The sequence below is a fragment of the Eptesicus fuscus genome, chromosome 9 (assembly GCF_027574615.1).
Source record: "Eptesicus fuscus isolate TK198812 chromosome 9, DD_ASM_mEF_20220401, whole genome shotgun sequence".
Classification (NCBI taxonomy): domain Eukaryota; kingdom Metazoa; phylum Chordata; class Mammalia; order Chiroptera; family Vespertilionidae; genus Eptesicus; species Eptesicus fuscus.
In genome coordinates, this window is record NC_072481.1 from 19,261,033 (window position 1) to 19,288,606 (window position 27,574).

Below are 27,574 nucleotides of genomic sequence, written 5' to 3' on the forward strand. Positions count from 1 at the left end.
AGCCTGCAACCAAGGTACATGTCCTTGACCGAAATAAAACCTGGGACCCTTTCGTCTACAGGCCGATGCTCTAGTCACTGAGCCAAACCAGTTAGGGCCGGACCTAGCAGTTCTTTTTTCTTTCTTTTTAAATATATTTTGTTGATTTTTTTACAGAGAGGAAGGCAGAGAGAGAGTTAGAAACATCGATGAGAGAGAAACATCGATCAGCTGCCTCCTGCACTCCCCACCGGGTATGTGCCCGCAACCAAGGTACATGCCCTTGACCGGAATCGAACCTGGGACCCTTGAGTCCGCAGGCCGACGTTCTATCCACAGAGCCAAACCTAGCAGTTCTTAATACCACTGTCAATTTAGGAAGAAGAGACAATAGGTAGAATAATAAACAAGTCTCAATGTCATGACCCAGTTACACTAAAACTTTCTCATATTCCTTTGAGTTGAGTTTGATGCCATGTTCCTAATAGGAGAGCAGTATTTGTTACTGATATTCTGTCATTTACATGGGAATGAGTACAGTAAACCAAAAAACACATAAAAGAGGGAAAAGCCCAAAACATCCCAGTAAACAGCTTCTTGGAAGTTTAACGGGAATGTGTCACCTGTCCACATCATGTCCTGCTCAGATTTACAGTGGTCAAGTATCAAAGAAAAGATAGCAATAAATCCAATCTACATGGCTCTTGTAAAAAGGCATCTATTTGGCTTTAATACAAAATGACTCAGAGAAACAGAAATAAAATCTACAAGCCAATTATTAAAATAAATCCACAATAAACAAATTTCAGTCACATTCCCTGTCTTCAATCTGGATGAGAAAACAGGAAGCTACAAACCAACCCAATGTCTGTCCCTTTGAAGAAGAAGAAAAAAAAAAGTAAAGAAGAAAAAACCAAACAGTCCCTGAAATCTGGCAGGTGGTTTTTAGAGGCCTCTGTAAGCTTGCTTTAATCATCCATCCTGGAGAAATGAGATGCATGTGGTTGCTGGAATACAGCCACCTCCTACTGGTTTCTTGATCTTCATCTGAAGGGAGGATGCTGGCTTGGGCACCTCTTGATGCCACTGATGCAGTCTGAGGTCAAGCAGCCTTGGAGTCTTCCATTCCTGATCTTCACTGGATCTCCCCCATATACAGTCTCTTGTCACTGGATGCTGAGAGAACTGAGGTGAGAGAATAGAGAATAACTGGAAATAATGAAGGCTCAAGGAGACTTGGTGCTCAAGGGCTCTTATTTCAAGAGCCAATTTTGGTATAAAAGAGCAACTGGATTTAGCTTAAACCCCCCTCCTCCTAAACACCATTCACAGGAAACTGCAGCCTGGCTTTTCCATCCACATCCTCTAGAAATCACGAGGGTGGACTGTGCTATGGGAAATACATTACCAGGCTCTAAATCTCAATGTCTTTTTTCAGTAAAACCCTAAGAAAAAGACTTCAGTTATTCTAGAAAAGAAAAATCAATGTTGGTGCTTCCATTGTGTAAATGAGCTTAGCTCTAGAGAAAGTTACATTTTCTCCTTAAATTCAAGGCCCATTATTTACAAAATGATTGGCCGGCCAATAAAACGTGAGTTAAGTTATAAAATGAAACACTGCTCTTACCCTCACCCCTGATACCCATGTTTGCATGGACATTCACAGAAAACAGACATCCAACTTTGCCTCTGTAATCTCAGGGCTCCTTTTGGGAGATTCCCATAGTTTCCTTTTCCCCAGAGTCAGGACAGACTTACTGATGGGCTCGTCGGGGTGGAAAGCCACTTCATTGATGGAGCCAGCATGGCCCGGCAGCTTATACAAAATCCTCCTGCTCGTGGTATCCCACACATACACAAACCTGCAAGGCATCACAGAGAACAAAGCTAAGGCCGTTCAGGGCTGAGGGTAGGTAGAAGCATGGCTTTTAAGGAAAATGGAAGCAACTATTTATTTATTAACCCCATGTTTATTGAATTGTACTCTGACTTTTAGAAACTAGGAATACAGATTGTGAATTAGGCATGGACCTGTCCTTGAGCAACTGACTGGAGAAACAGGAAGAGCCAAAAATACAGGCATTACTGGTATTTTTAAACATGAGCTTAGGAAATTGGAAAAAACATGGAGGAGAAAGACAGGTTTTCCTACAGACCCCATAAAGAAATCTTCCTCAAAAAGCACCCATATAATTAGGCTGTCATTAACATCACATGCATCCAGAAATGTCTTAAAGGTAACCCAATGCATGGTAGGTTGAGAGCCTAAGTTGTAGAGGCACCTGAACTTCTAGTATTCAAGTCACATAGCCAGAGAAGGAACAGGAAATTTGTGCTACATAAACATAACCCAAATATACACTTGACCCAAATCTTGCACTGAATTCATGAGCAGAAAGAATACTAGCATGGGAAGGGGCCAACGGAAATCAGCTAGTATGACCTTATTTAACAGGTAAGAAAACTACGGTACAGTGACTCTTTCAAGTTGACACTGTTCATCAGTGTCAGAACTAAAATCAGAACTCTTAATATATTCCAGTACTCTTCTTTTGCTTAACCCCCTCAAACACTTTGTCTCCCACATCCCCCAGTAAAGAAGTTCCTTTGACCCTCAACCTTGCTTGGGTCATTTTAAACTGAAGGTAAAATAAAGAGATATTATCTTCATATTACCATGCAAAAAGAAGCTCAAAGGGCTCGTGGTTTTCAAACAGGTTATACAAAGTTACACATTTGTTTTGTTCGGTCAGCACTTAAAAGGGAACACTCACCAGTACTGGATTATAAAATGCCTAGTTCTGATGTGACAGTACTAAACACTTTTAGTCTAATATGCAAACAAACAAGGAGAGCTTTGGAATTAGACTGTTTAGTTCTCAAGAGCTAGGCTCCACGGGAACTGAACCAAAGTTCCAAGCAAGATGGAAAAGAAGCAGGAGCCCTATCTGCCTACAGACTCCTTGGCTCTGATGCTCATGCTCTCCCTACTGTCTCTTTTCCTGCCAAGCACAAGTCACTGTGCTCATGAATCCAGCTGAGGACGATGTGCCATGGTGAAAAAGTGTATGTGCTCTGGAGTCAGAAAGACCTGGGTTCAAGTCTCAGTGCAACTATTTAATAGCTAAGTAACTTTGGACAATTATTTATTTAACTTCTCTGAGCTTCTCTTCCCTTAGTTGTATGGAGATAATATTGGTCTCACAGCTTGGTTGAGAGAGTAAGATAATGTATGCGAAATGCCTGGCACATAAAGTTAATGATAGCTATTGCTACGACAACCACTATTGTTATCAATTATCAAAATACAATAATATGCAATCAAGAGGTTAAATAAATCGCTCATAGTGGAAAGACTGGCTAGTCTTCCCATAGTCTGTGATGGGACTTTTGAAGGGATTCAAGTCTGAACATGAGGAGGGAGGTGATTTGCAAGTAGAGAGGAGAGGGGAAATTTGCCAAATCCAGGCCAAGCTGAAAAGCAGTTTTCTGAGGAAAGTTACATTTCCCAGGTACTTAAAGGCCAGCAGAACCCCAGATCTCCAAAGGTCTACTTCAAGGCCTCACTCCCCATGGCTTCCAATTAGATGCTAAATTTAGAGGGGTTCCATGTCCTATCGTTACTTTGGCATGCAATGTTCGGCAGGAACCGGGCTCTTTATGTAACAGAGCTGCTTGCTGACTTGGGGCTAATTGGCGGAGGCCTGTGAAACCTGGCCAACCCCAGCAGGTAGACAAGCAGACTTTCCCCGACCAGAGCCATGCTTCCACATGGAAGGTTTAAAGGAACAGTGGGGAGAGAGGACATTGAAAGTCAGGGCCAATGAATGTCAGAAACAAACTGCTCGGAAGAAAAGCTTAGGCAAATGTCATTTAAAAGTGTTAAGTACAGAGGAAAGACACAAAATTCTCTGCTGAAAATAATGTAAAAATACTTAGGATGGTTCTTACTGTCAGAATGCAAGATACCTTATGTTGTAGACCTGTTTAAGATCTTCTTTAGTAACCCGACAACTGAAAATCTCCTAGATTCTTTCAAGGCGGTTCTCTAAACCACCAGGAGCCCCTTCCTCCCCAGAAATAGCCAAATACTTTTTTGTTCATTTTTCTTGGCATTAAACTGGCCAGAAAAAAAAAGAAGCAAACTCTGGAATCTTCAGGTATGTTCACAAATATAAAGGCGTGGGACAGACCAAAATAAGGTTTCTCTATGGCTGTGCTCGGGCCACAAACAGAAGACCCTGGAACATGTGGAACATGCTGAAAGCCCAATCTAGCCCAGGAAAGGCTTCATGTTTATAGGATGGTGCCTGTTTCAGCAGGGTGGCAGGGAAATCTCTAAAGGAGAGAAAGATGGGAGCTAAACCCAGAGTTTGTCACCAGAGGGCTTCCTCAATCTTTACCATTCTACATCTGTGGCCCAACAGCCTGGGCCCCTGGACATCCCTATTCAACCTCTGACTCCCTTCCAAGTATAGGTCACCATATGCAGGGTAAAATTTGACTGCCAACCTTAGGCTAGGAATTCATTCATATAATATTACCAAGTGCTTAGAATAGGTCAAACACTGCCCTGGGTTCAGAGATGACTAAGATTCATTCTCTGACCTCTAGGAGCAAATAATGTTCTGGGGGTGCCCTACTTACTATAAGATGTAATAAATGCTAATAAAGGTTAGGTGTACAAAGTGTGACAACAGCACAAAACAAAGAGGAATTCGTTATGCCCAAGAGGTAAGGGAGAGAGAGGACCATGAAAAGTTTATAGGCATAACAGACAGAGGTGATTACTAGATATAGGAGTTTGAATAATGGAGAAGAGGTGATATGAGAGAGCAAACTGGAGGCACAAGGGATGTAGAACAGGGAAAGCTCCATGTGAGTGAAGTACTGTGGTGATGGTGGGTGAAGAGAATACACAGTATGTATTTAAATAAACTGAAGCATGGCAGAAGAGTCTGATGAACCATTGCCAGTCAGCCTGGCTTGTGGCTGAGCAGAGCTACCCCTGTGGAAGTGCACTGACCACCAGGGGGCAGCTCCTGCATTGAGTATCTGCCCCCTGGTGGTCAGTGCACATATAGCGAACAGTAGTTCCACCATTAGGGTCAATTTGCATATTACCTTTTTATTATATAGGATAGGAAATGCAACAGAATCAAAGAAATTGTTTATCCTCCAGGTCTAAAATGTATCCAAAGAGGGTAGAAATGACGTGCTTGTCCGACATGATCTTTAAACTCTACGTAGTGCACAAGGCTTCATCTCAGAGTACAGCTATACTCCTATATCTACTCTAGCTCAGTATCCACACTTAATGTATTAAACATCAGAAGATACCAGCATCATTCTTTTATATGTTTTTTTTTTTTTAAATAATGTTGTTTTATTTCTTTTTTTTATTTTATTTTTTTAAATACATTTCACCGATTTTTTACAGAGAGGAAGAGAGAGGGAATAGAGAGTTAGAAACATCGATGAGAGAGAAACATCGACCAGCTGCCCCCTGCACACCCCCCACTGGGGATGTGCCCGCAACCAAGGCACATGCCCCCGACCGGAATCGAACCTGGGACCCTTGAGTCCGCAGGCCGACGCTCTATCCACTGAGCCAAACCGGTTTCGGCCTTTTATATGTTTTTAATGATTTTAGAGAGAGAGGAAGGAAGAGGGAAAGAAAGAGAGAGAAACATCAACATGGATTGGCTGCCTCCTGTACACCCCACACTGGGGATTGATCCTACAACCTGGGCACGTGCCCTGACCAGGAATCAGCCACCTCTTGGTGCACGGATTGACGCTCAACCACTGAGCCACATTGGCCAGGCAGCTCTATCATTCTTTGCCACACCCCCGGTAATCCTTACCTGTCGGCTGAGCCAGCTGCTATCTTGCTTCCATCAGGTGACCAAGAACATCTCAGAAGATTCTGAAATAATGAATAAGCAGGAATTCAATGAATATAGTAATGTACCAAACCCCTCTGTTAGACTACAGAATAACCAAGAGACTTTAAAATTTCTTGAGTTTTAATTATTCTCCCCAGAAAGGTGATCAGCAATTATTTTATACTAGAGGCCCAACGCGTGATTGAAATTGTGCGAGGAGGCGCCCCGCTGGGGGCTGGGACCCGTGCCTGACCCGCGGCCACTGGGGCTGGGGCCAGCATGCAGTCCCCTCCCGAGCGGTTGTGATGCAGCCTCCTCCAAAGCGGTCATGACGCCTATCTAATTAGCACATTCCCTGTTTATATATATAGATTCTGTGGCCCAAGATAGTATACTTTATCATTTCATACCATATAAAAACCAACTTTATTTTATTTTTTAATTTATTTTTATTTATTTATTTTTTTTATTGATATTTTACAGAGAGGAAGGGAGAGGGATAGAGAATCAGAAACATCGATGAGAGAGGAACATCGATCAGCTGCCTCCTGCATAACCCCTACTGGGGATGTGCCCGCAGCCCAGGTACATGCCCTTGACCGGAATCGAACCCGGGACCCTTCAGTCCGCAGGCCGATGCTCTATCCACTGAGCCAAACCGGTCAGGGCAAAAAACCAACTTTAGAAAATGCTTAATTTATAGTAAATCAGAATGGACCTGGCAACAAAAATTTTGTTCTACCTACAAATGGAGGATCCCTTTGCTCCATTTACCTTGATCCTTATTAAAAACTTTATCTTGAAGGAAAAGAAAACCAAATCCAACAAAAAAATAAAATTTCATTTACAAAGTTAAACAATCTTAATGGGATCTCCAAAGAAAACCATTAGTCTCTATTATCAAATTATCTTGGGGAAAAGCTGCTTTTAAGAGCTGACCTGGGCGTTGTGAGTTTAGAAAACATTTCTGTCTCTCAGAACTTGGGCCACAGCGCTTACTGCAGAGAGAGATGTATGCTCAGGACTCTAAACAGCTGGTCACTGGGAGGTGACGGAGGTTGTTTGGGTAACAGCCATGGGAGCCTGGATCCCATTTGGAACACAAACCTAAGAGGGTTAAAGTTACCAAGGAATTAAAAGGATGTGAGAGTCTTATTGAAGTTGGAAATCCTAAATTGGAGGGTTGGCGCCATCACCATTTATCTATGTGATTGCCTTCTACCCCACCCTTCTACTAATTTTATTTCTAGCAAGGACAGTTTCGATGGAGAACAGTGTTACTGGAATGCAGCCCATTAGTAGAGCTATTGATGTCTAGCCTCAGCATCATCTCTCTCTTTTAAAATTTAAATTGAGATAAAACTGACATAACATTGTATTAGGTGTACAACATAATGATTTGATATATGTAGATACTGCACCTTAGCACAATCTTCAATGTTTCTTTGAATCAAAAGGACAGAACTCCTTTGCTATGCAGAACTCACCTTTTCAAAGTTGTGGACATTTCCTTGAAATATCTTTACACATCTCTCTTTGGGAGCAAATGGCCGGACATCCCAGACCCGCACTGCAAATTCAAATAAACCAAGCAAAACAGTTATCAGCCAGAGGCCCCCTGAGAACCCAGCTGAAATCGACAGATGCTATTTCCTGGGGGGAGGAGGTCAATATGGTACAATGCTACCTGGTAAGGCTCTTTCCTTTTGCTGAGAGGAATAAAATGCATGCACGTCCCATTAACTGGGTCTATGGGCACAGAGGAAAGCTGAGGGGGCAGGAAGGAGAAATGTCAAACACACTGCTGGAGATTTGCAACAGAGGATACTTGGGTGTGACACTGATTTCAACAGAACATTTTGCAAATGATTCCTCTGCCAACCCAAAGAGTCACAGTTAGCAAAGCTTTGATATGACAATCTAACCACCATTGACTATTGTGACATTCAATCTATAAAAATCAAACTCAGGACTAACCTTTCATAAATTTGCTCAGAGAGGCACCTGGCAGTCTAAACTTGAACAAGGCCAAATATATATCAAAAGAGCACTGCACCAAGACTCAGAAAGCGAACTCTGATTCTAATTTTAGCTATACTATATGTATGGGTGGTATCAGATAAATAGTGAGGTTGTGTTTTGGTCTCCTCTGTAAAAAGGCATTAGCAAGGGTATTTTAAAGATCAAATATGAAGAGGAACCAAGATGGCGGCATAGTTAAACAACTAATCTGCTGCCTCACACAACAATTTCAAAAATACAACTAAAACACAAAAACGTCTACCACCCAGAACCACGGGAAAGCTGGCTGAGTGGAAGATTTACAACTAAGAAGAGAAAGAAGCACAATCGCTGAAAAGCTGAGGTACGGAGGCACGCGAATCGGGCCGGCGGCGGGCGGCTGGGTGCGCGGCTTTTCTTCAACCCGAAGGGAGACAAGCTCCCGATCACTCTGAAATCCAGTTTCTGGGGACACTTGGGGGACCCAGGCACCTACGGGGAGAAGCTGGACTCTCGGCCATCGGGTCGGAAAGTGAGAGTGACTTTTTTGCAGTGGTGCGCCCAGCAATCATTGTTTACTGCGCTGGAGCGCGGGGCGCAGGGACTTGGAAACGTGGAAAGGCAGAGACGGCTGACGGCAGCCATCGCCGTTGGCCACGCCCCAGCCTAGTGACGCCCTGAGACCCCACCCAGCCCTGAGGCCCGCCCCGCACATTCTACAAACCCGCCCCGGCTCCACACAGCGGCTTTTGCATATAAATGGCCTGTTCTGGAGCAGCTTAACCAACTGCAGCTCCAGTCAGACTGCTCCAAAACCGCCCAAGCAAAGGAGGAGAAAACTAGCCCTTGCTGTAGCTCCTGCTGGGGGACACACAGTACACAAGGGTACACCAAGAGTGTCCACCTCAAGTAACTGGGAGGCTGACCCGTTGAACCAATAGGACACCTAGTACACAAAACTACCCTACCAACTTAGGGAAGCAGAGAATATGAGAAGGCAAGGAAACAGATCACAAACCAAAGAAATGGAGGAGAACAAGCGACTGGACATAGAGTTCAAAACCACGGTTATAAGGTTTTTCAAGAATTTCATGGAAAAGGCTGATAAATTCCATGAGGACCAACTAGAAATTAAACATACACTGACTGAGATAAAAAATATTATACAGAGACCCAACAGCAGACTAGAGGATTGCAAGAATCAACTCAAAGATTTGGAATACAAAGAGGCCAAGGACACTCCTCCAGAGAAGCATGAAGAGAAGAGAATTCAGAAAGTTGAAGATAGTGTAAGAAGCCTCTGGGACAACTTCAAGCGTACCAACATCAGAATTATGGGGGTACCAGAAGAAGAGAGAGAGCAAGATGCTGAAAACCTATTTGAAGAAATAATGAACAAAAACTTCCCCCACCTGATGAAAGAAATAGACTTACAAGTCCAGGAAGCACACAGAACCCCAAACAAAAGGAATCCAAAGAGGACCACACCAAGACACATCATAATTAAAATGCCAAGAGCAAAAGACAAAGAGAGAATCTTACAAGCAGCAAGACAAAAACAGTTAGTTACCTACAAGGGAGCTCCCATACGATTATCAGCTAATTTCTCAACAGAAACCATGCAGGCCAGACGGGAGTGGCAAGAAATATTCAAAGTGATGAATAGCAGGAACCTACAACCAAGACTACTCTACCCAGCAAAGTTATCATTCAGAATTGAAGGGCAGATAAAGAGCTTCACAGATAAGAAAAAGCTAAAGGAGTTCATCACCACCAAACCAGCATTATATGAAATGCTGAAAGGTATTCTTTAAAAAGAGGAAAAAGAAGAAGAAAGATAAAAATTATGAACAACAAATACATATCTATCAACAAGTGAATCTAAAAGTCAAGTGAATTAAAAATCTGAGGAACAGAATAAACTGGTGAACTTAATAGAATCAGGCATAGAATGGGAGTGGATTGATAATTCTCAGGGGGAAAGGGGTGTCTGTGTGGGGAGTATGGGAAGAGACTGGACAAAAATCATACACCTATGGATAAGGACAGCAGGGGGGGGAGGTAAGGGAAGAGGGGGGGGTAGGAACTGGGTGGTGGGGAGATATGTGGGGAAAAAGGAGAAACAATTGTAATCTGAACAATAAAGATTCATTAAAAAAAAATAAAGATCAAATATGATGATATATGTGAAAGGGTTCTAAAAGATTGGAGGCAATAAACAAAAATAAAGAATTTGTAATTTTATTATATAGTCATAACAAGAAATTCCTCTTCTTCTTAATTTAATAACCATTTAGGGCATCTCATCTTTCCTTACTGTAAACAATGTTAGATTCAGTCAATGGTAAATCCATTGAAATCAGAATGTATGTATAAATACCCACAGTGAGCAGTGTGAAAAAAATAATCCTTCAAGTCAGAGAGGCATAAAAAGGCAAAGCTATGCAAAAAATTTGCTACAGAGCTGACAATACAGTCAGAAGGTAAAGAATGTTCATGCATTCAACAAATATTTATTGAGCACGCATTGAATGCTAGGCACTGTTTTCATTACAAAATGTCAGTGAAAACACCACCTCCCAACAAGCCTATGAACTTGTGTACCTAAGGGGTATTTCCAAAAATATTAAGCATATAATCCAACAAGCCATCCTCCTTTTCTGCTACATCCATTCTCCTACTCAACAACTCAAAAACAAGCAAAGATAAGAGTGTGTGTAAATTCAGGATGTTGAGATGTTTTAATGAGGGTCTCTTGTCACAACAATGCGTTGGAGTGGGGAAGGAAGACCTAATGGCAGAAAGAGCACAACTGAGATTCAATAGGTCTTTCAATCATCCAAGTTGGAGCTCTCTGAAAATGCCTGAGAACTGCCTTGGATGAATCTCCAGACTCTAATCTTTTTATAAAAACAAATCAAGAGTTTCTTGTATCTTGCTTGAACCCATATAGCCTTGAGTTCACAGCATAGCAGAGCTTAAATGGGCCTTAGAAGTAAAGTCCAGTCCTCTTCTTTATCAGTGTAGAAACTGATGCCAAGAGAAGTGTTATGTGCAAAGTTGCTCAGGGAATAGGTGGCAGACCTGGGACTAGAATCCTTTTTCTATTATGTGTTCTCCTAATTGCTCTGGTGAAAGTCTGTGAGCCATCCTGACTCTATCCTTGGACCCTTATTTATCCTAGCACACTTTAAAAAAAAAAAGTCTTTATTGATTTCAGAGAGGAAGAGGGAGAGATAAAAACATTAATGATGAGAGAGAATCATGGATTTGCTGCCTCTTGCATGCCCCACACTGGGGATGGAGCCACAACCCCGGCATGTGCTCTGACCAGGAACTGAACCTGGTTCATAGTCAGTGTTCAACCACTGAATCACGCCAGCTGGGTCTAGCACACATTTCTAACACCCAATGCCCACTTTCTTTGGGCATTTGGAGTGCTTTCCTTTCCAAAGTTACCTGTATTGTCCATTGCATTGGACAGAAGGTAAGAGCCTTCAGAACTTAAACTCAGGCCAGTCACTGAATCTGCATGGCCTCTCATGGTGTAGGTCAGCTTGTTTTGACGCAGGTCCCAGACCTACAAAACAAGAAGGTGCTCTCAGAAATCAAATTGTCAACAGCAAAGAAATACGTAGAATTACTAAAGAGTCAACTGCCTAGAGAAACTAGTATTCCTTCCTAAATTGGCTCTAGAGCAAGAATTACTTTATCACAAAATATAGGATTTCTATCAAAGAGAAAAAACTCCTCTTTCTAAAAAGGGAGCCAAGTTACTATATTTGACTAGATAGATACCAACAAATAAATGTCAAAATATTAAGGTAAACTAACAACCTATGAACCAGGAGGTCACAGTTCAATTCCAGTCAAGGCACATGCCTGGATTACAGGCTCAATCCCCAGTGTAGGGCATGCAGGAGGCAGCCGATCAATGATTCTCTCTTCATCAATGTTTCTCTCCCTCCCTCTCCTTTCTTCTCTGAAATCAATAAAACATATTTTTAAAAATGCTTGAACTATGATTCTTAGCAACTAAAAATAAACTATAACTATATAAAAACAAGTAAACATGTTATATAAAAAAGACATGATTGCATATAAAACATATAAGGTAATATGCAAAGATACACTTAAAATTTTTCATTTAATGTCATGTATTACATATATGCACACACATATACATTATAAAAAAGCATATTTATTAAAAGAATAAATATGTCTATGTAGGAAATGTACGAGAAACATTTCAGCTGTTAATGTCAAACAGAAAAAAATATATGGTATATTAAGTTATGGCTCGTCAACACATTCCGGTCAAGGGCATGTACCCCGGATGCAGGTTCGATCCCTAGCCCTGGCCTTGGTGCGTGCTGAAGGCAACCAATGGATGTGTCTCTCTCACATCGATGTTTTTCTCTGTCTTTCCCTTCCCTTCCACTGTCTCTAAAAATCAATGGAAAAATATCTCCAGGTGAGGATTAAGAAAAACAAAACAATATAAAACAAAAAAATGCTTAGCATATATATGCCTAGCATACAGAAGGCCCTCATTAACTGGTAGGTATATCAAGCTACTCCTAAAAATCACTCTGAAGACCAAATGTAAAAATGTGAGCAATTAAGCAAATATAAAGAATACAAAACAATATTTATATTTACATAGACTGTAATGATGTGAAAACATATAAAATAGAAATGGTCTAGAATGTCATACACAAAAGGAATAGCAATTTTGTTAATGTTGTTGGTATTGTACAAAATTTCCTCCAAATTTGATTTAATATTGCCATGTAGTTTTTCTAAGTTAAAAAAAAAATTCTGCTGTCCCTTTTAGCAGCTAAGGCACGTGCCTCATCTAGAAATGAGTTTGGTGTTGTTTGTCAAAGCAATACACAAGGCAGACAATTCCACTTCCCCACCAATAGTTCATTCATGTGTGGAATCCAACACACTATACAATCATTTTTTTGTCAAGATGTGTGTTGGCTCAATAATCAAGAAAACTTGAAATGGCTGGCACCTTTTAATTCAAGCTAATGTTCCTCTTCTTCAGAGAAGGCACTGCTGAAATCTTTAGCGTTATTAACAAGCAAGAGAGAATGCAATTCACCATCCCTCACAGCACTTGAGTGCTATTTCCAGACTTTCCCCCTTAGGGCCTGCACATGGTATTTATATAGGCCAAAATGTACTGGGATTTGCCACAGAAAGAGCGAGTAGGGCACTAATTTAAGAAAAAAAATTATATTTTTATTGATTTTAGAGAGAGAAGGGAGAGGGAGAGAGAGAGGTAGAAACATCAATGATGAGAGAGAATCAGCTGCCTTCTGCACACTCCCCACTATTGGGGATCGAGCCCACAACCTGGGCATGTGCCCTTATCAGGAACCAAACTGTGACCTCCTGGTTCATGGGTTGACACTCAATCACTGAGCCACACCGACCAGGCTTAAGCAAATTATTTTGTATCTCATTAGTGGAAGGTACTTGATTAAAAAAAAAAAGTCACAATCTCTGCCCTCAATGAAGCACTTGGGCAAGGTATGAAAGATGAGGTACTTTTTTACTTCAACAAAGGAGAGGAGTATTCCTAGGCACAACTAATGTGTGAAAACAGAGACAAATGAATTAATAAGATAAAGCTCTAAGAACAATGCCTGACACAAAGTAAGCACTACATAAGTGTTAGATGCATTTATACGAGCAACCCTTGACTTAGGAAATGAATAAAGATAGGACAGAAGAAAAGATCTAAATTACTATGTTCCTTCTCATTGTTATTAAGTGTAAGCTACCACAATCTCAGAAGTTTGAAAAGGGAGAGGAACCAAGATGGCAGCAAAGTTAAACAACTAATCTGCTGCCTCACACAACAATTTCAAAAATACAACTAAAAGACAAAACGTCTACCACCCAGAACCACGGGAAAGCTGGCTGAGTGGTAGATTTACAACTAAGAGGAGAAAGGAGCACAAACGCTGAAAAGCTGAGTGAGGTACGGAGGTGCGAATCGGGCTGGAGGCAGGCGACTGGGCGTGCGGCTTTTCTTCAACCCAAAGGGAGACAAGCTCCCGATCACTCTGAAATCCAGTTTTTGGGGACACGCGGGGGACCCAGATACCACGGGGAGAAGCTGGACTCTCGGCCATAGGGTCGGAGAGTGAGAGTGACTTTTTTGCAGAGGTGCGCCCAGCAATCATTGTTTACTGCGCTGGAGCGCGGGGCGCAGGGACTTGGAAACGTGGAAAGGCAGAGACGGCTGACGGCAGCCATCGCCGTTGGCCACGCCCCAGCCTAGTGCTGCCCTGAGACCCCGCCCCGCACATTCTACAAGCCCCGCACATTCTACAAACCCGCCCAGGCACCACACAGCGGCTTTTGCATATAAATGGCCTGTTCTGTGGCAGCTTAACCAAATAAACTGCAGCTCCAGTCAGACTGTTCCAAAACCGCCCAAGCAAAGGAGGAGAAAACTAGTCCTTGCTGTAGCTCCTGCTGGGGGACACACAGTACACAAGGGTACACCAAGAGTGTCCACCTCAGGTAACTGGGAGGCTGACCTGTTGAACCAATAGGACACCTAGTACACAAAGCTACCCTACCAACTCAGGGAAGCAGCAAAAATGAGGAGGCAAGGAAACAGATCACAAACCAAAGAAATGGAGGAGAACAAGCGACTGGACATAGAGTTCAAAACCACGGTTATAAGGTTTTTCAAGAATTTCATGGAAAAGGCCAATAAATTTAATGAGACCCTTGAGGATATGAAAAAGGACCAACTAGAAATTAAACATACACTGACTGAAATAAAAAATATTATACAGAGACCCAACAGCAGACTAGAGGATTGCAAGAATCAACTCAAAGATTTGGAATACAAAGAGGCCAAGGACACTCCTCCAGAGAAGCAAGAAGAGAAGAGAATTCAGAAAGTTGAAGATAGTGTAAGAAGCCTCTGGGACAACTTCAAGCATACCAACATCAGAATTATGGGGGTACCAGAAGAAGAGAGAGAGCAAGATGCTGAAAACCTATTTGAAGAAATAATGAATGAAAACTTCCCCCTCCTGATGAAAGAAATAGACTTACAAGTCCAGGAAGCACACAGAACCCCAAACAAAAGGAATCCAAAGAGACCACACCAAGACACATCATAATTAAAATGCCAAGGGCAAAAGACAAAGAGAGGATCTTACAAGCAGCAAGACAAAAACAGTTAGTTACCTACACGGGAGCACCCATACGATTATCAGCTAATTTCTCAACAGAAACTATGCAGGCCAGACGGGAGTGGCAAGAAATATTCAAAGTGATGAATAGCAGGAACCTACAACCAAGACTACTCTACCCAGCAAAGTTATCATTCAGAATTGAAGGGCAGATAAAGAGCTTCACGGATAAGAAAAAGCTAAAGGAGTTCATCACCACCAAACCAGTATTATATGAAATGCTGAAAGGTATTCTTTAAAAAGAGGAAAAAGAAGAAGAAAGATAAAAATTATGAACAACAAATACATATCTATCAACAAGTCAATCTAAAAGTCAAGAGAATTAAAAATCTGAGGAACAGAATAAACTGGTGAACATAATAGAATCAGAGGCATAGAATGGGAGTGGACTGATAATTCTCAGGGGGAAAGGGGTGTCTGTGTGGGGAGTACGGGAAGAGACTGGACAAAAATCATACACCTATGGATAAGGACAGTGGGGGGGGGGGGGGGGGAGGTAAGGGCAGAGGGGGAGTGGAAACCGGGTGGTGGGGAGATATGGGGTGAAAAACGGAGAAACAATTGTAATCTGAACAATAAAGATTTATTAAAAAAAAAGTTTGAAAAGATTCTCCTCTGTAAAGACAGTGAAAGGGAAATGTAACACAAACACCAAACATACCTTGATATCATTGTCTATTCCACCAGAAATAATCTGATCGCTTGTGTCATTGAAGGTCACAGCTAACACCTGGTAGGTATTCTGAAATGTCTGGATGGCTGCTTTCTTCCGGATGTCCCAAAGCTGAAGCAGAAAACAGAAGAGTCTACAGTAACAGCACTTCAAGAAGTAACTGCATAATACACCCTTTAGCCCAAGGACTTTGTAGAGGTGAATCCATCTCTAATAGGGGCCGGTTCAGAAACTTCTTTGGGTATCCTAGGAACATGGTGAGAAGTGACCACAATTTTGCCAGCATATCTGAAGGTTGGTGAAACAAATCACTTTGGTTATATTTTCAGAGTCCTTTGTTAAAATTTAAATAAACATAGTTAATCAATATGCCCTTAGAGTAGAAAACCTCTACCTGCTTAGTTCATATGTCCTTAGCACAGCAAGGATACTAATTAGACCAGTGTGTTCAAATGGGAGGTCCTACCTTATTAGTAGGCTACAACTCACATTAAAAAATATGTACATTGCCCTGACCGGTTTGGCTCAGTGGATAGAGCGTCAGCCTGTGGACTGAAGGGTCCTAGGTTCGATTCCGGCCAAGAGCATGTACCTTTGGTTGTGGGCACATTCCCAGTAGGAGGTGTGCAGCGGGCACAGCCCCAGTAGGGGGTGTGCAGGAGGCAGATGATCGATGTTTCTCTCTCATCGATGTTTCTAACTCTCTATCTCTCTCCCTTCTTCTCTGTAAAAAAATCAATAAAATATATTTAAAAAAAAAATATGTACATAGACAGTAAAAACTGCAGAGTAGGGAATTTTAAAAGACTGTCCCTTCACAAAAGCAGAGAATTATCTAGCAAAAATACTAGCAGAAACGCCGAAACCGGTTTGGCTCAGTGGGTAGAGCGTCGGCCTGCGGACTCAAGGGTCCCAGGTTCGATTCCGGTCAAGGGCATGTACCTTGGTTGCTGGCACGTCCCCAGCAGGGGGTGTGCAAGAGGCAGCTGATCGATGTTTCTCTCTCATCGATGTTTCTAACTATCTAACTCTCTATCCCTCTCTCTTCCTCTCTGTAAAAAATCAATAAACTATATTAAAAAAAAATACTAGCAGAATCAACTTTATCAGAATTCTAGAAACTAATAAAAAATTTTTAGCAACCAGGCAAACATTTAATGAAGGAAAAATAAACCCTGGGTCTTAGGAAGAGTTTTGTGGTGTTTTAACTTACCCTGGTTCCATCCCCCAACTCAACAATACCTTTGAAGACAACAGCCCATATTCCCAGTACAGGTTCCCAGGACAGGAAGGAAGAAAATGGACCTTATTCTTAAAAAACGTGGTTGTTTTTACCTGTCTGGTGGCACCCTGAAGCATGAGCTCAAAGGGTTTTCCTTTATTTTGCCTAACTTGGAACTCTCCCAAGGCAGAGGTATTTATCCAAAACATTTACAGGCAAATAATGCACTAGGCTCTGCTTGCTGAAGCAAGGACTAACAGTTGGGGCAAACAAAAGACAGCCAAACACTGGGGACTGAAAGTGGGAGAATGAGACAACCTGGAACACAGGAGAGGCTTTGAAAAGCACTAACGCATTCCTGGGACTCTAAAGGTCATTTGCATGCCCATGGCTGCGCACATGCTCAGAAAATAACCGAGAAGGCCCCACCTGCAGGCTCTGTACAAGCAGGAAATGAAGGCTAATGCAGAGTTGGAACTGCCTGGCTGAGAGGTGAAGGCAGGCCCCAACACATACACAGAGTCAATCTGCAAAGACTAGGAGAGCCCCCCGTCTCCCCTCAATTAAGGAAATCTTTGCCTAACCATTAGCAAACCACTAAGCTAATGAAATAGAGACCTCAGTGGCTACACACAACTTTATAAAATTACACCAGAAAATTCACTAAATAAATAATAGCTACAACAAGCAGCAACAACAACAAACTCTGAGGAGAATCTAATTTCCAGAGTTGCCATCTCTATTATAAAAACCCCGTGGTCTTGACACCAATAGCCGTCACGGTGTCACGACCAAATGCCAAAAGGCACCTGCTGAACGTCATATGATGTCTTCATGGGAACAAGTAAGTGTTGCTCTGTTCAGTTCTCATCTTCCAACGAAGGTGCATTTAAGTGCTCCTGAGAAGGAAAGGTTAGGGCAGGAAACTATTCTTATCCCCGTCCACAACTGTCTTCAAGGTGGATGGGGCTGCGTGTGCGCAAGGCACACGCGGGTGTGTGGGGACTTGATGCTGGGTCCCGCAGCATGCCCGGTCTCATGGGATTTCGTGCGGTGGGCCTCTAGTATTATAATATTCAAATGTCTAGTTTTCAACAAAGAAATTATGAGGCAAAGAAGCAGTAAAAAGTATAGCCCACACAGATGAAAGAAATTAATAGTTTTTTCACAAGTGGTGCTGGGACAACTGGATAACCAGTTGAAGCTAGACCCTTACCTCACACCACATGTAAAATTTAACTTGACATGAATCAAAGACCTAAATGTAAAAGCTACAACTATAAAATTCTTAAAAGAGAAGAAAAGGGTAAATCTTCATGACCATGGATATGGCAATGAATTATTAGATAGGACACCAAAAGCACAAGTGACAAAAGAAGAAATAGATAAATTAGACTTCATAAAAACAGAAAACTGTTGTACATCAAAGGAGAGTGTCATGAAAACGAAATAACGGCCAATGGGAGAAAATACTTGCAAATCACATATCTGAGAAAGGTCTAGTATCTAGAGACAAAGAACTATTATAACTAAACAATAAAAATATAACAAGCCCAATTAATAAATGGGGAAGGACTTGAATAAATATTTCTCTTCAGGTCCAGCTGGTGTGGCTCAGTGGTTGAACACCAACCTATGAACCAGGAGGTCACGATTCAACTCCCAGTCAGGGCATATGCCCAGGTTGCAGGCTCGATCCTCAGAGGGAGTGCAGGAGGCAGCCAATCAATGATTCTCTCTCATCAGTGATATTTCTAACTCTCCCTCTACCTTCCTCTCTAAAATATATAAAAATATTTTTAAAAATTTCTCTTCAGAGAAAATATAACAAGGGCAAATAACCACATGAAAAGATCTCAACATCATAAATAAAAAAACAATAACTGGGTACCAGTTCACACTCATTAAGATGTAACAATATTAATAACAGTAACAAACCCACATAGAAAATAACAAGTGTTGGTGAGGATGTAAAAAATTGTGGGTTCTTACATTGAAAAAATCTCATACATTGCTGATGAGAATGTAAAATCATGTGGCTGCTATGGAAAACTTTGGATGTCCCTCAAAAAGTTAAACATAGAATTACCATTATGTCCCAGCAATCGGACTCCTAGATATATGGCCAAGGGAAATGAAAATAGGTGTTCAAACACTTGCCCATGAATGTTTGTAGCAGCATTATTCATAAAATTTTTTTAAAAAGATGGATAATTTCATGCACCAGGCCTCTAGTTACTAATAAAGTTCAATTTGATAATTTGATTAAGATGTTCTTTGACAAGCTTTCTTGCATAAGATGTTCAAGGATCATCTAGTATGTTCCCTGCCCAGTCCTAAAAGGAGGCCTGGTTCCTTTTAGTGGAAAATGGTACCTTAAAGGCCAAGACCTGAGCAGTAGATGTGCTCATTGCTGTTGGGGTGTTATTATTCCTAAACCATCTCAGTGGTCAGTTAGAAAATATATGTATACATAGGTATACACACACACACATCTACATTCATTTTTTTCTATATGTTTGTATATTGAATGTCATGAATTCACACTGATACTTCCAATTTGATACCAAACACACACAATGCATTTTAGTTTTCTCTACTTCAGTATTGGTAACTCCTCTCTCTGACGGTGAGTAGTCTGTCTTCCATTATACTTATTTGATCAAATTTCCTGTATAACCAACCTCCCACATCCTCTTCCACCCTTCCCTTGAATAGATACCCTTTTTCCTCAACTGTGATTCCCATTCTCGGCTAACTCTATGTGGACCCCTTTTGGGTCATCCCTGTGTGAATGAACACCCTCTTCATTCTGCTTGGGCTTTAATACCCCTCTCTAGGCTGCCCTTCCCTAGGGATGCCATCTTCATCCTGCTCAGACACCTGCCCTGTGTGGGCACCCTCACTGACACTATATTGTCTCCGCCACCAACATGTAGATGATCCTTTTACCCCACGAGGGCAGTGCCTCTCCATGCTGGGCAGTGCCTCCTTCCTCACCCTTCAATTCTCCAGGCTGCCTACCCTGTCCTGTGTGGATGCCCTCCACACCTCACTTGGGCTCTGACATGCTACTCTGGACCACTCTGGCCCACTAAACATACTCTTTTTTTTTAAGCCCTTACCTGAGGACACACCTTTATTGATTTTAGAGAGAGAGGAAGGGAGAGGAAGAGAGACATCAATATGAGAGTGAGAACATTGATCGGTTTGCCTTCCACACTGGGGATTGAACCCACAACCTGGGTATGTGACCTGGCTAGGAATTGAACCTGCGACCTTTGGGTGTATGGGACGATGCTCCAACTGAGCCACCCCAACCAGAGCTAAACATACTCTTATGATATGTTCCAGGAATTGCACTCCTTGACAGTTATCCACAGGAGCTAAAAATGTAGGTTCATACAACCTGCACATGAATGTTTACAGCAGTTTTATTCATAATTGCCAACTCTTAGAAGCCACCAAGATGTCCTTCAGTAGGTAAATACATAAATAATGGAATATTATTCAGCACTAAAAAGAAATGAGTTATCAAGCCATAAAAAGACATAGAGGAATCTTAAAATGTATATTACTAAGAGAAAGAAGTTAATCTGAAAAAAGCTATATATTGTATAATTCTAACTATATGATATTCTGGGAAAGGCAAAATTATGGGAATAGTAAAATGATCAATGGTTGCCTGGGCTTGGAAGGGATGAATAGGCAGAGCAAAGAGGATTTTTAGGGCAGTGAAAATACTCTGTATAATACCATAGTGATGAATACATGTCATTATACATTTGTCCAAACCCAATGAATGTACAACACTAAAAGTGAACCCTAATGTAAACTATGGACTTTGGGTAATTATGACGTGTCAATGTAGGTTCATCAATTGTAACAAATGTGCCACTCTGGTGGGGGAGGCTGTGCATATGTGGGACAGTGGATATATAGGAAATCTCTATATCTTGCCCTCAATTTTGCTGTGAACCTACAACTGCTTTAAAAATAGTCTTTTTTTTTTTTATTGTTTAAAGTATTAAAAAATAGTCTTAATGTTTTAAAAAATCTCACTTCAGACCTACTGAACCAGAATCTGGTTGTTTTTTGTTTTTAACAGATTCTTTGGGTGATTCTGATAGGCACAAAGGTTGGAAATCATTGGACTAAATGGCCTTTAAGATCCCATCCTGTGTTACTAAACCATGTACTGACCTTTCTATATACTGACTAATTTCACAATAGCCTTGTAAGACATGTATACTACTATCACCATTGTAAAGATTGAGAAACGGAGGATAAGCAAAACTGCCTAAGACCACACAATTAAGTAAACAGCTGAGCCAAGAATCCAATTCAGGCGGTCCATTTTAATCTAAGTCACAGTGGTTTGATTTGGTTCTGTTAGATAGTTAAAGCGTCTGTTTTGGGAAATGACTGCTAAAACAAAGTTGTGGCGAGGAGGGTACAACACAGCGGGGAAGGCATGGTAAGGTTCACATTATGTCACCTCAGAAATTGTAACACTCAGAGAGACCACATCACCCACCTTAACTGTACCATCATCACTGCCAGTGCAGACAAGCTGGGGGCCCCTCCTGGCCGGATAACAGGAATTCACAAAGGAAGTATGTCCCTTCAGCCTTTTAACTCTCTCACCTGTTTCACTATCCCACACTGCCACAGTTTTATCTGTGGATGCTGAGAAGAGCATACTAGAAGGTAAGAGGAAAAACAACAACAAAAAAAATAAGTGAATACAAACACCAGCAAGCTATCTTCCCCACTTACCAAAATGTGCCCAACCCTTTAAGATCATTGACATGTCCTCTGACAGTCTGGCACATGATGCTGGAATGCCTGCCTTGCCCTATCTACCAAAATCCTATTGGTGCTTTAGACCCATTACAAGGTCTACCCTAGTAAAAAAATTTCCTTCTATCATTCCCCATGATAAAGTAAACATTTAATACAGCAGTTTTCTCAATCCTTTCCTTCTTTGTGATAGGTAAGACTTTATACATAAGACATCCTCCCACTTGTAAATATTTAATCACTCCTTGCTGCAGAAGAGAGACTAGCAATTCTTAACCCAATGGCTCAGCAACTCCTAACTTTTCTCTAAAAATCAATGTTTTTATTTTGTCTCTGAGGACAATTTTTAAGTTTATAATTATTTTATAAGGCTTTCTTTACTCAAATATTAATAAGAAAATGTATACAAGGCTATGTACCAGTTGATTCAAGGAACCCTAGGTTTTACAGATCAGAGGTTTAAAACAATGAATATTTACTGAAATATCCAATAGGATTAATATAAACACATTTCCATATTACTTTAAATGATTCTAAAATTATGCAATCATTAAAATGTTTATGATAAATAGTATCTTAGGTGAATAATGTTAAGGGAAAAAAGCAGCAGACAAGATCGTAAACGTAGCTCTAACATAGAAGTAAAAACCAAACAGTTCTGAGTAGGAAAAAGGCTTGAGAAAAATATATCATAATATTAAGTTATTCTCTTTGGACTGGCAGGAATATGGGCTATTTTTTCCGTGTTCTGCTTTTTTTCCTAGTTTCTCAAAATAGTATTTTATTACTTTCATAAGAAAAATAGCTAATTTATACATATAAAAATTATTTTGTTTTATGTCTTAAGAGAGAAAACAAATTTGTCTGAGATGTTGATATATTAGATGATAGAGATGATGTATTTTTAAATGCCTACAAGGAACAATAAACACCCTACTTGGCGTGACAGTGATAGAATAAAGCAATTGCCCAAATGCAGCAGTTTTTGATAGCATGGTCTCCTGAGAGAGAAAACTCAAGGATCAAAGTGAAAGGATGCCAAGAAGAATTAGTGTAAGTAGCAGCCGTCATTCCACTATGCAGAATACTCACCTGCCATCTGTGTTGTAATGCAGTTCCATCACTGCTCCACTGTGTCCCTTCAATGTTGCATAGTTATCACAGTCACCATAGACATTCCACAACACTGTTAGGGAGACAGGAGTTCTGTGAGCATTGCTAGGCAAAAGGAAATTTATTACTGACCATGGAAAGGGTACCTATGAATTTCTCAGAACAATAGTGCTTAGAACACTATTGGTTCTACCAGCTGGGCCAATTTTCCTGACACTGTAACAAAAATAATGCAATATTTTCACATTTTATAAGGTAAAAAAATTAATGGGTACAATTTTTTAAATCTTAAATTTCCTATAACATTAAAAGAGCTGACACTCACTATTGCTCATCTCCTATTAATATAAATAGACTGTAAAATGGCAGCACTTATGGAAAACCGAGGAAGCCGCAAATGACTTGAAGGTCGCATGGCAATGATTTTATCTGACATTTACTTCATCCACATGTAGTAAGTACCTATAACATGTCAGGTACTGGGATAAAAAGAGGTAAATGATAGACACAGTTGCTATCCTCAGTGAGCTTGCTCTCGCGAGGAGTAAAATTTAATGAGAATTATTAAGGAACACCTCTATACATAATAAGGTACATATAGGTAGTTATGGATGTTTACAAAGATGCCTAAGCCGAAAGTTTAAGGATCCTAAAACTAGAACACCTAAATCAAAACAGACAATTATCCATCCTGAGGTATGGCGTTATAAGCAAAGAGTTAATTTCATCTCACAATGCAGCAAATGGCAGAAGAGATAGTCAGAGGCTTCTGTTACCTTCTTTTTCACTTTTTCTCATGACTCCCCCAAAGTGATTTTCTCTACCTATTTCTCAAAAAATGGGTTTTCCTGACTAGGAGTTGAGAATCTGGTAGCAGATCCTAATGATGTACAGATAGATTATCCAAGTGAGTTGCCACTTTAAGAGTCCCCCTTCCTTCCCATATGCTAAGACTCTGAGAGTGAACCAAGAGGAGGGTCTCTCGCCTTTGGGGAAAAGAAATGGTCTCTTTCTCTTTATTACTCCTACTAGAGGCCCGGTGCACGAAATTCGTGCACTGTGTGTGTGTGTGTGTGTGTGTGTGTGTGTGTGTGTGAGAGAGAGAGAGAGAGAGAAAGAGAGAGAGAGAGAGAAACCTCAGCAGAGAGAGAGAGAGAGAGAGAGAGAGAGAGAGAAACCTCAGCCCAGAGAGAGAGAGAGAGAAAGAGAGAGAAACCTCAGCCGAGAGAGAGAGAGAGAGAGAGAGAGAGAGAGAGAGAGAGAGAGAGAGAGAAACCTCAGCCCAGCCTGCACCCTCTCCAATCTGGGACCCCTTGGGGGATGTCCAACTGCCGGTTGGGATCAGGCCTAAACTGGCAGTTGGACAACCCTCTCACAATCCGGGACTGCTGGCTCCCAATCACTTGCCTGACTGCCAGCCAGATCACCCCCTAACCACTCCCCTGCCAGCCTGATTGACGCCTAACTGCCCTCCCCTGCAGGCCTGGTCGCCCCTAACTGCCCTCCCCTGCAGGCCTGGTCGCTCCTAACTAACTGCCCTCCCCTGCAGGCCTGGTCGCCCCCAACTGCCCTCCCCCGTAGGCCTGGTCCCCCCCAGCTGCCCTCCCTCCCTGCTGGCCTGGTCACCCCCAACTCACCTCCCCTGCTGGCCTGATCGCCCACAACTACCTTCCCCTGCCAGCCATCTTAGACCACATGGGGGCGGCCACTTTGTGCGAGGGCATGAGGGTCAATTTGCATGTTTCTCTTTTATTAGTGTAGATAGGAGTAGTCATTAAGCCTAGAATTCTTATCTTGCTAAATCAGCTTAAGATTTGCCTCCATGAGGAAGATATTCTCAAACTAGAGCAACTCACTTTCCAACCAGTAACATAATTCCTTCCGTATTTACCAAATGGACTCTGAGTTATAATCAATCAAGTTATAATCAATCAAGATCACTCAGCATTTTCACGACCATGTAGTTTGTTATGTGACCAAATCAGACTGATACCTTCTGTGGCACCAAAGGTTTTAAAAAATAATCACTATTTGGCAGATAGTAATTATTCCATATTCAAACACTATGCTTACATATCAGTCGGTCGAATCCTGCAGATGCCAAGGTGGATCCATTGGGGTGAAACTTGCAGCAGTACACTTCCCCTTCATGTCCTGAGAGAAGCATGATTGGGGCTTGAAGGGAGGAACATCTTGGAGGCCCCTAAACAAAGAAGAGAAATACAGGATAGTCATTGCATTCTTGCAAAGGAAGCTTAAAACTAGGGAGTGGATGTAGGGAAAAGACAAGGGAAACAATGACTGGGTGGATTTCTCCTGATCTAGAGAACTGCAACTCTTCTCACAACTTATGCCTCCAATTTGATACTTTCCTGCAGAAATTACCAGTGTCTGCCTGCTTTACCAACTTTCCTACCCCTCATCCTGCTCCTGTCTCATAGCCAACTTCTAATTGCTCAAACACGTTAAACTCATTTCTACCTCGGGATCTTTACACTTATTGCCCCTGACAGGAATCCCCTTCCCCTAGATTTTCCTGTTTGGCTCTTTTCAAATGTTTCCTGTTTAGAAAGTCTTTCCTTGATCAATCGAACTCAAGCAGCACCCAACACCCCTCTGTGTTTCACTAACTCTACTGTATCCCCTCACTGCACTTATTATTATCTGAAATTCCCTCCTTGTGTATTGGTTTACATATTTTGCCTTTTTCCTCACTAGAAAAGAAGCTCTGTGAATGCACGGATCCTGCCTGTGTCATTCAACACTCTTCCCAATCTCTAGCTCATTTAATGAATGAGTGAATGACTGAACTGAGCAACAGTTCAGGGTACAGATTATTGGGGAAAGGCTTTTTGATTATGATCTTGACATTAAGTCTAGGCTTGCACAATATGCTGGAACCTGGGCTGATATTCATATCTGTTAGGTAGATGAACAAGTACATTATTAATAATCCCCAAATCTCTTCAGTAGTTTCCAGCTTATTCATTTATTTTAAGAAGTACTATGTGCCAGGCACTGTTGTAGGCACTGGGAAAATAAATGGAGTTTACTTTCGAGCGAGAAGCAGGAAGAGAAGGAGGAATAGAGAGAACACAAGTAAAATATATAGATGGTTGTAGGTGCTTTAAGGAAAAACACAGCAATGTGGGTTAGTAAGTACTGGGCATTGCAATTTAAAGGGGACCAGGAAAGCCCTCACTAAAAAAGTGATATTTGAGGAAAGATTTGGAGGATCTGAGTATATAAACCAGATGCACATTTGGCAGAGTACGCCAGTAGAGGAAGCAGCAAATGCAAACACTTTTAGGCAGGAGCACGGAAACCAGTGTGACTGGAGCAAGTGTGAGCCATGGAAAATTGGTAGATCAGAGAGGTAAAGAGGCAAAAAGGGCAAAAGGTTGTAAGGATTTTGGTTTTACAGTGAGTGAAGTGGAAAGCCACCAAAAGTTTTCAGCAAAGGGTAACAGAATCTGACATTCAGAAGGTTTCCTCTGTCTGCTGGTTTGAGAATAGACGGATGACCCAGGAGCAGAAACAGGAATACCAGTTAGGACTCGGCTGCAATAATGCCAGGTGAGATGGTAATAGCTTAGATCAGGAACTAGTGATGGAGGTGGCACAAGTGGTAGCCGTTTGTAGATCTATTTTGAAATGGTGCCAGCCGGATTTGAGGACACATGCTTCTTTATGAGGCTAATAGAAGGAGGTATGATCACTACCTCTATCTTACAAGAAATGTAAAAAAAAAAAAAAAAAAATTGGGTCTGGGTTTAAGGTGTTTCCATCACTACTAGGTAAGAGTTTGTCTTCCCATCTACAGAATGGAATAACAGTTCCTAACTCTTAGGCTGTTACCAAGATTAATGGAGTCTTCATTTAAAATAAAACAACTTAATACAAAGGGCTCAATGAATATTAACTATTCTTGGGTTGTTGTTAATAGTGTAAATACAGGGAAAAACAACTTGCCCAAAGTGAGCCAGATCATTAATTTCATTCCTTCCCTCATTCATTCATTCATTCATTCATTCTCCATCCTCCCTCTCTTGCAACTTTTCTGAATGTTTACTCTATGCTGAATCCCTGGAAGATTTAGGATACGAAAACTTTGATCTTGATTTTGAGGTCAAAATAAGGACCTTTAACTTTAATTCTAACCCATCTCACAGGGAGATCGAGACGCTGAAAACGGGTGTCAAACAGGGAAACGTATGGAGTATCCGGAGGGTGTCGGCCGCTTTTACAGTGTTTTTCTGCCTTAACTCCAGGTAGAGATTTTCGTACCGCCCCACAGTAGGCGGGAAGGACCGATGCGGGACCACCCGGTGTGGCTCTCAGAGGACGATGAGCTGAGGGCCGAAGGCCGCCTGCTCCTTCACTCACCGCTTGCAGCAAAGCTCCCGGCGCCGCCTGCTGCTGTCCCGCTCCGGGGCCCGACCCCGCCGCTCCCAACAGCAACTCATGCCGCTGCCTCTTGACTGGGACCAGCGGCAACTCTGGACCCTTGCGCTTCTGTTGTTCAATCATGGCGGTAGCCGCTCTCCTCAACACCACCACGGACTGCTCGACACCATCAGCCCCCGCGCGACTGGTTCCGACTTAGTCCTTTCCTGGAACATCCGGCTTGGAGAGGCCAATCGGCTTCCAATACCCTCAGCGC

General features: G+C 41.7%; 1 protein-coding gene across 2 annotated transcripts; it reads right to left on the minus strand.

Annotated features, from left to right (window-relative positions):
* Nucleotides 1–681: 681 nt before the first annotated feature.
* SNRNP40 (small nuclear ribonucleoprotein U5 subunit 40) lies at nucleotides 682–27,512 on the minus strand. Of its 2 annotated transcripts, XM_054721230.1 has the most exons (10): nucleotides 27,298–27,512; nucleotides 24,985–25,114; nucleotides 22,891–22,984; nucleotides 21,533–21,698; nucleotides 15,762–15,884; nucleotides 11,328–11,448; nucleotides 7,355–7,437; nucleotides 5,847–5,908; nucleotides 1,738–1,841; nucleotides 682–1,164 (listed from the first exon to the last, which is right to left on the minus strand). In XM_054721230.1, the coding sequence occupies exons 1-10, from the start codon at nucleotides 27,439–27,441 to the stop codon at nucleotides 1,115–1,117; spliced, it is 1,077 nt and encodes a 358-aa protein (XP_054577205.1). In that variant the 5' UTR covers nucleotides 27,442–27,512; the 3' UTR covers nucleotides 682–1,114. The 2 variants fall into 2 exon arrangements, with proteins under 2 accessions (XP_054577205.1, XP_054577206.1); XM_054721231.1 differs by lacking the exon at nucleotides 1,738–1,841.
* Nucleotides 27,513–27,574: the final 62 nt, after the last annotated feature.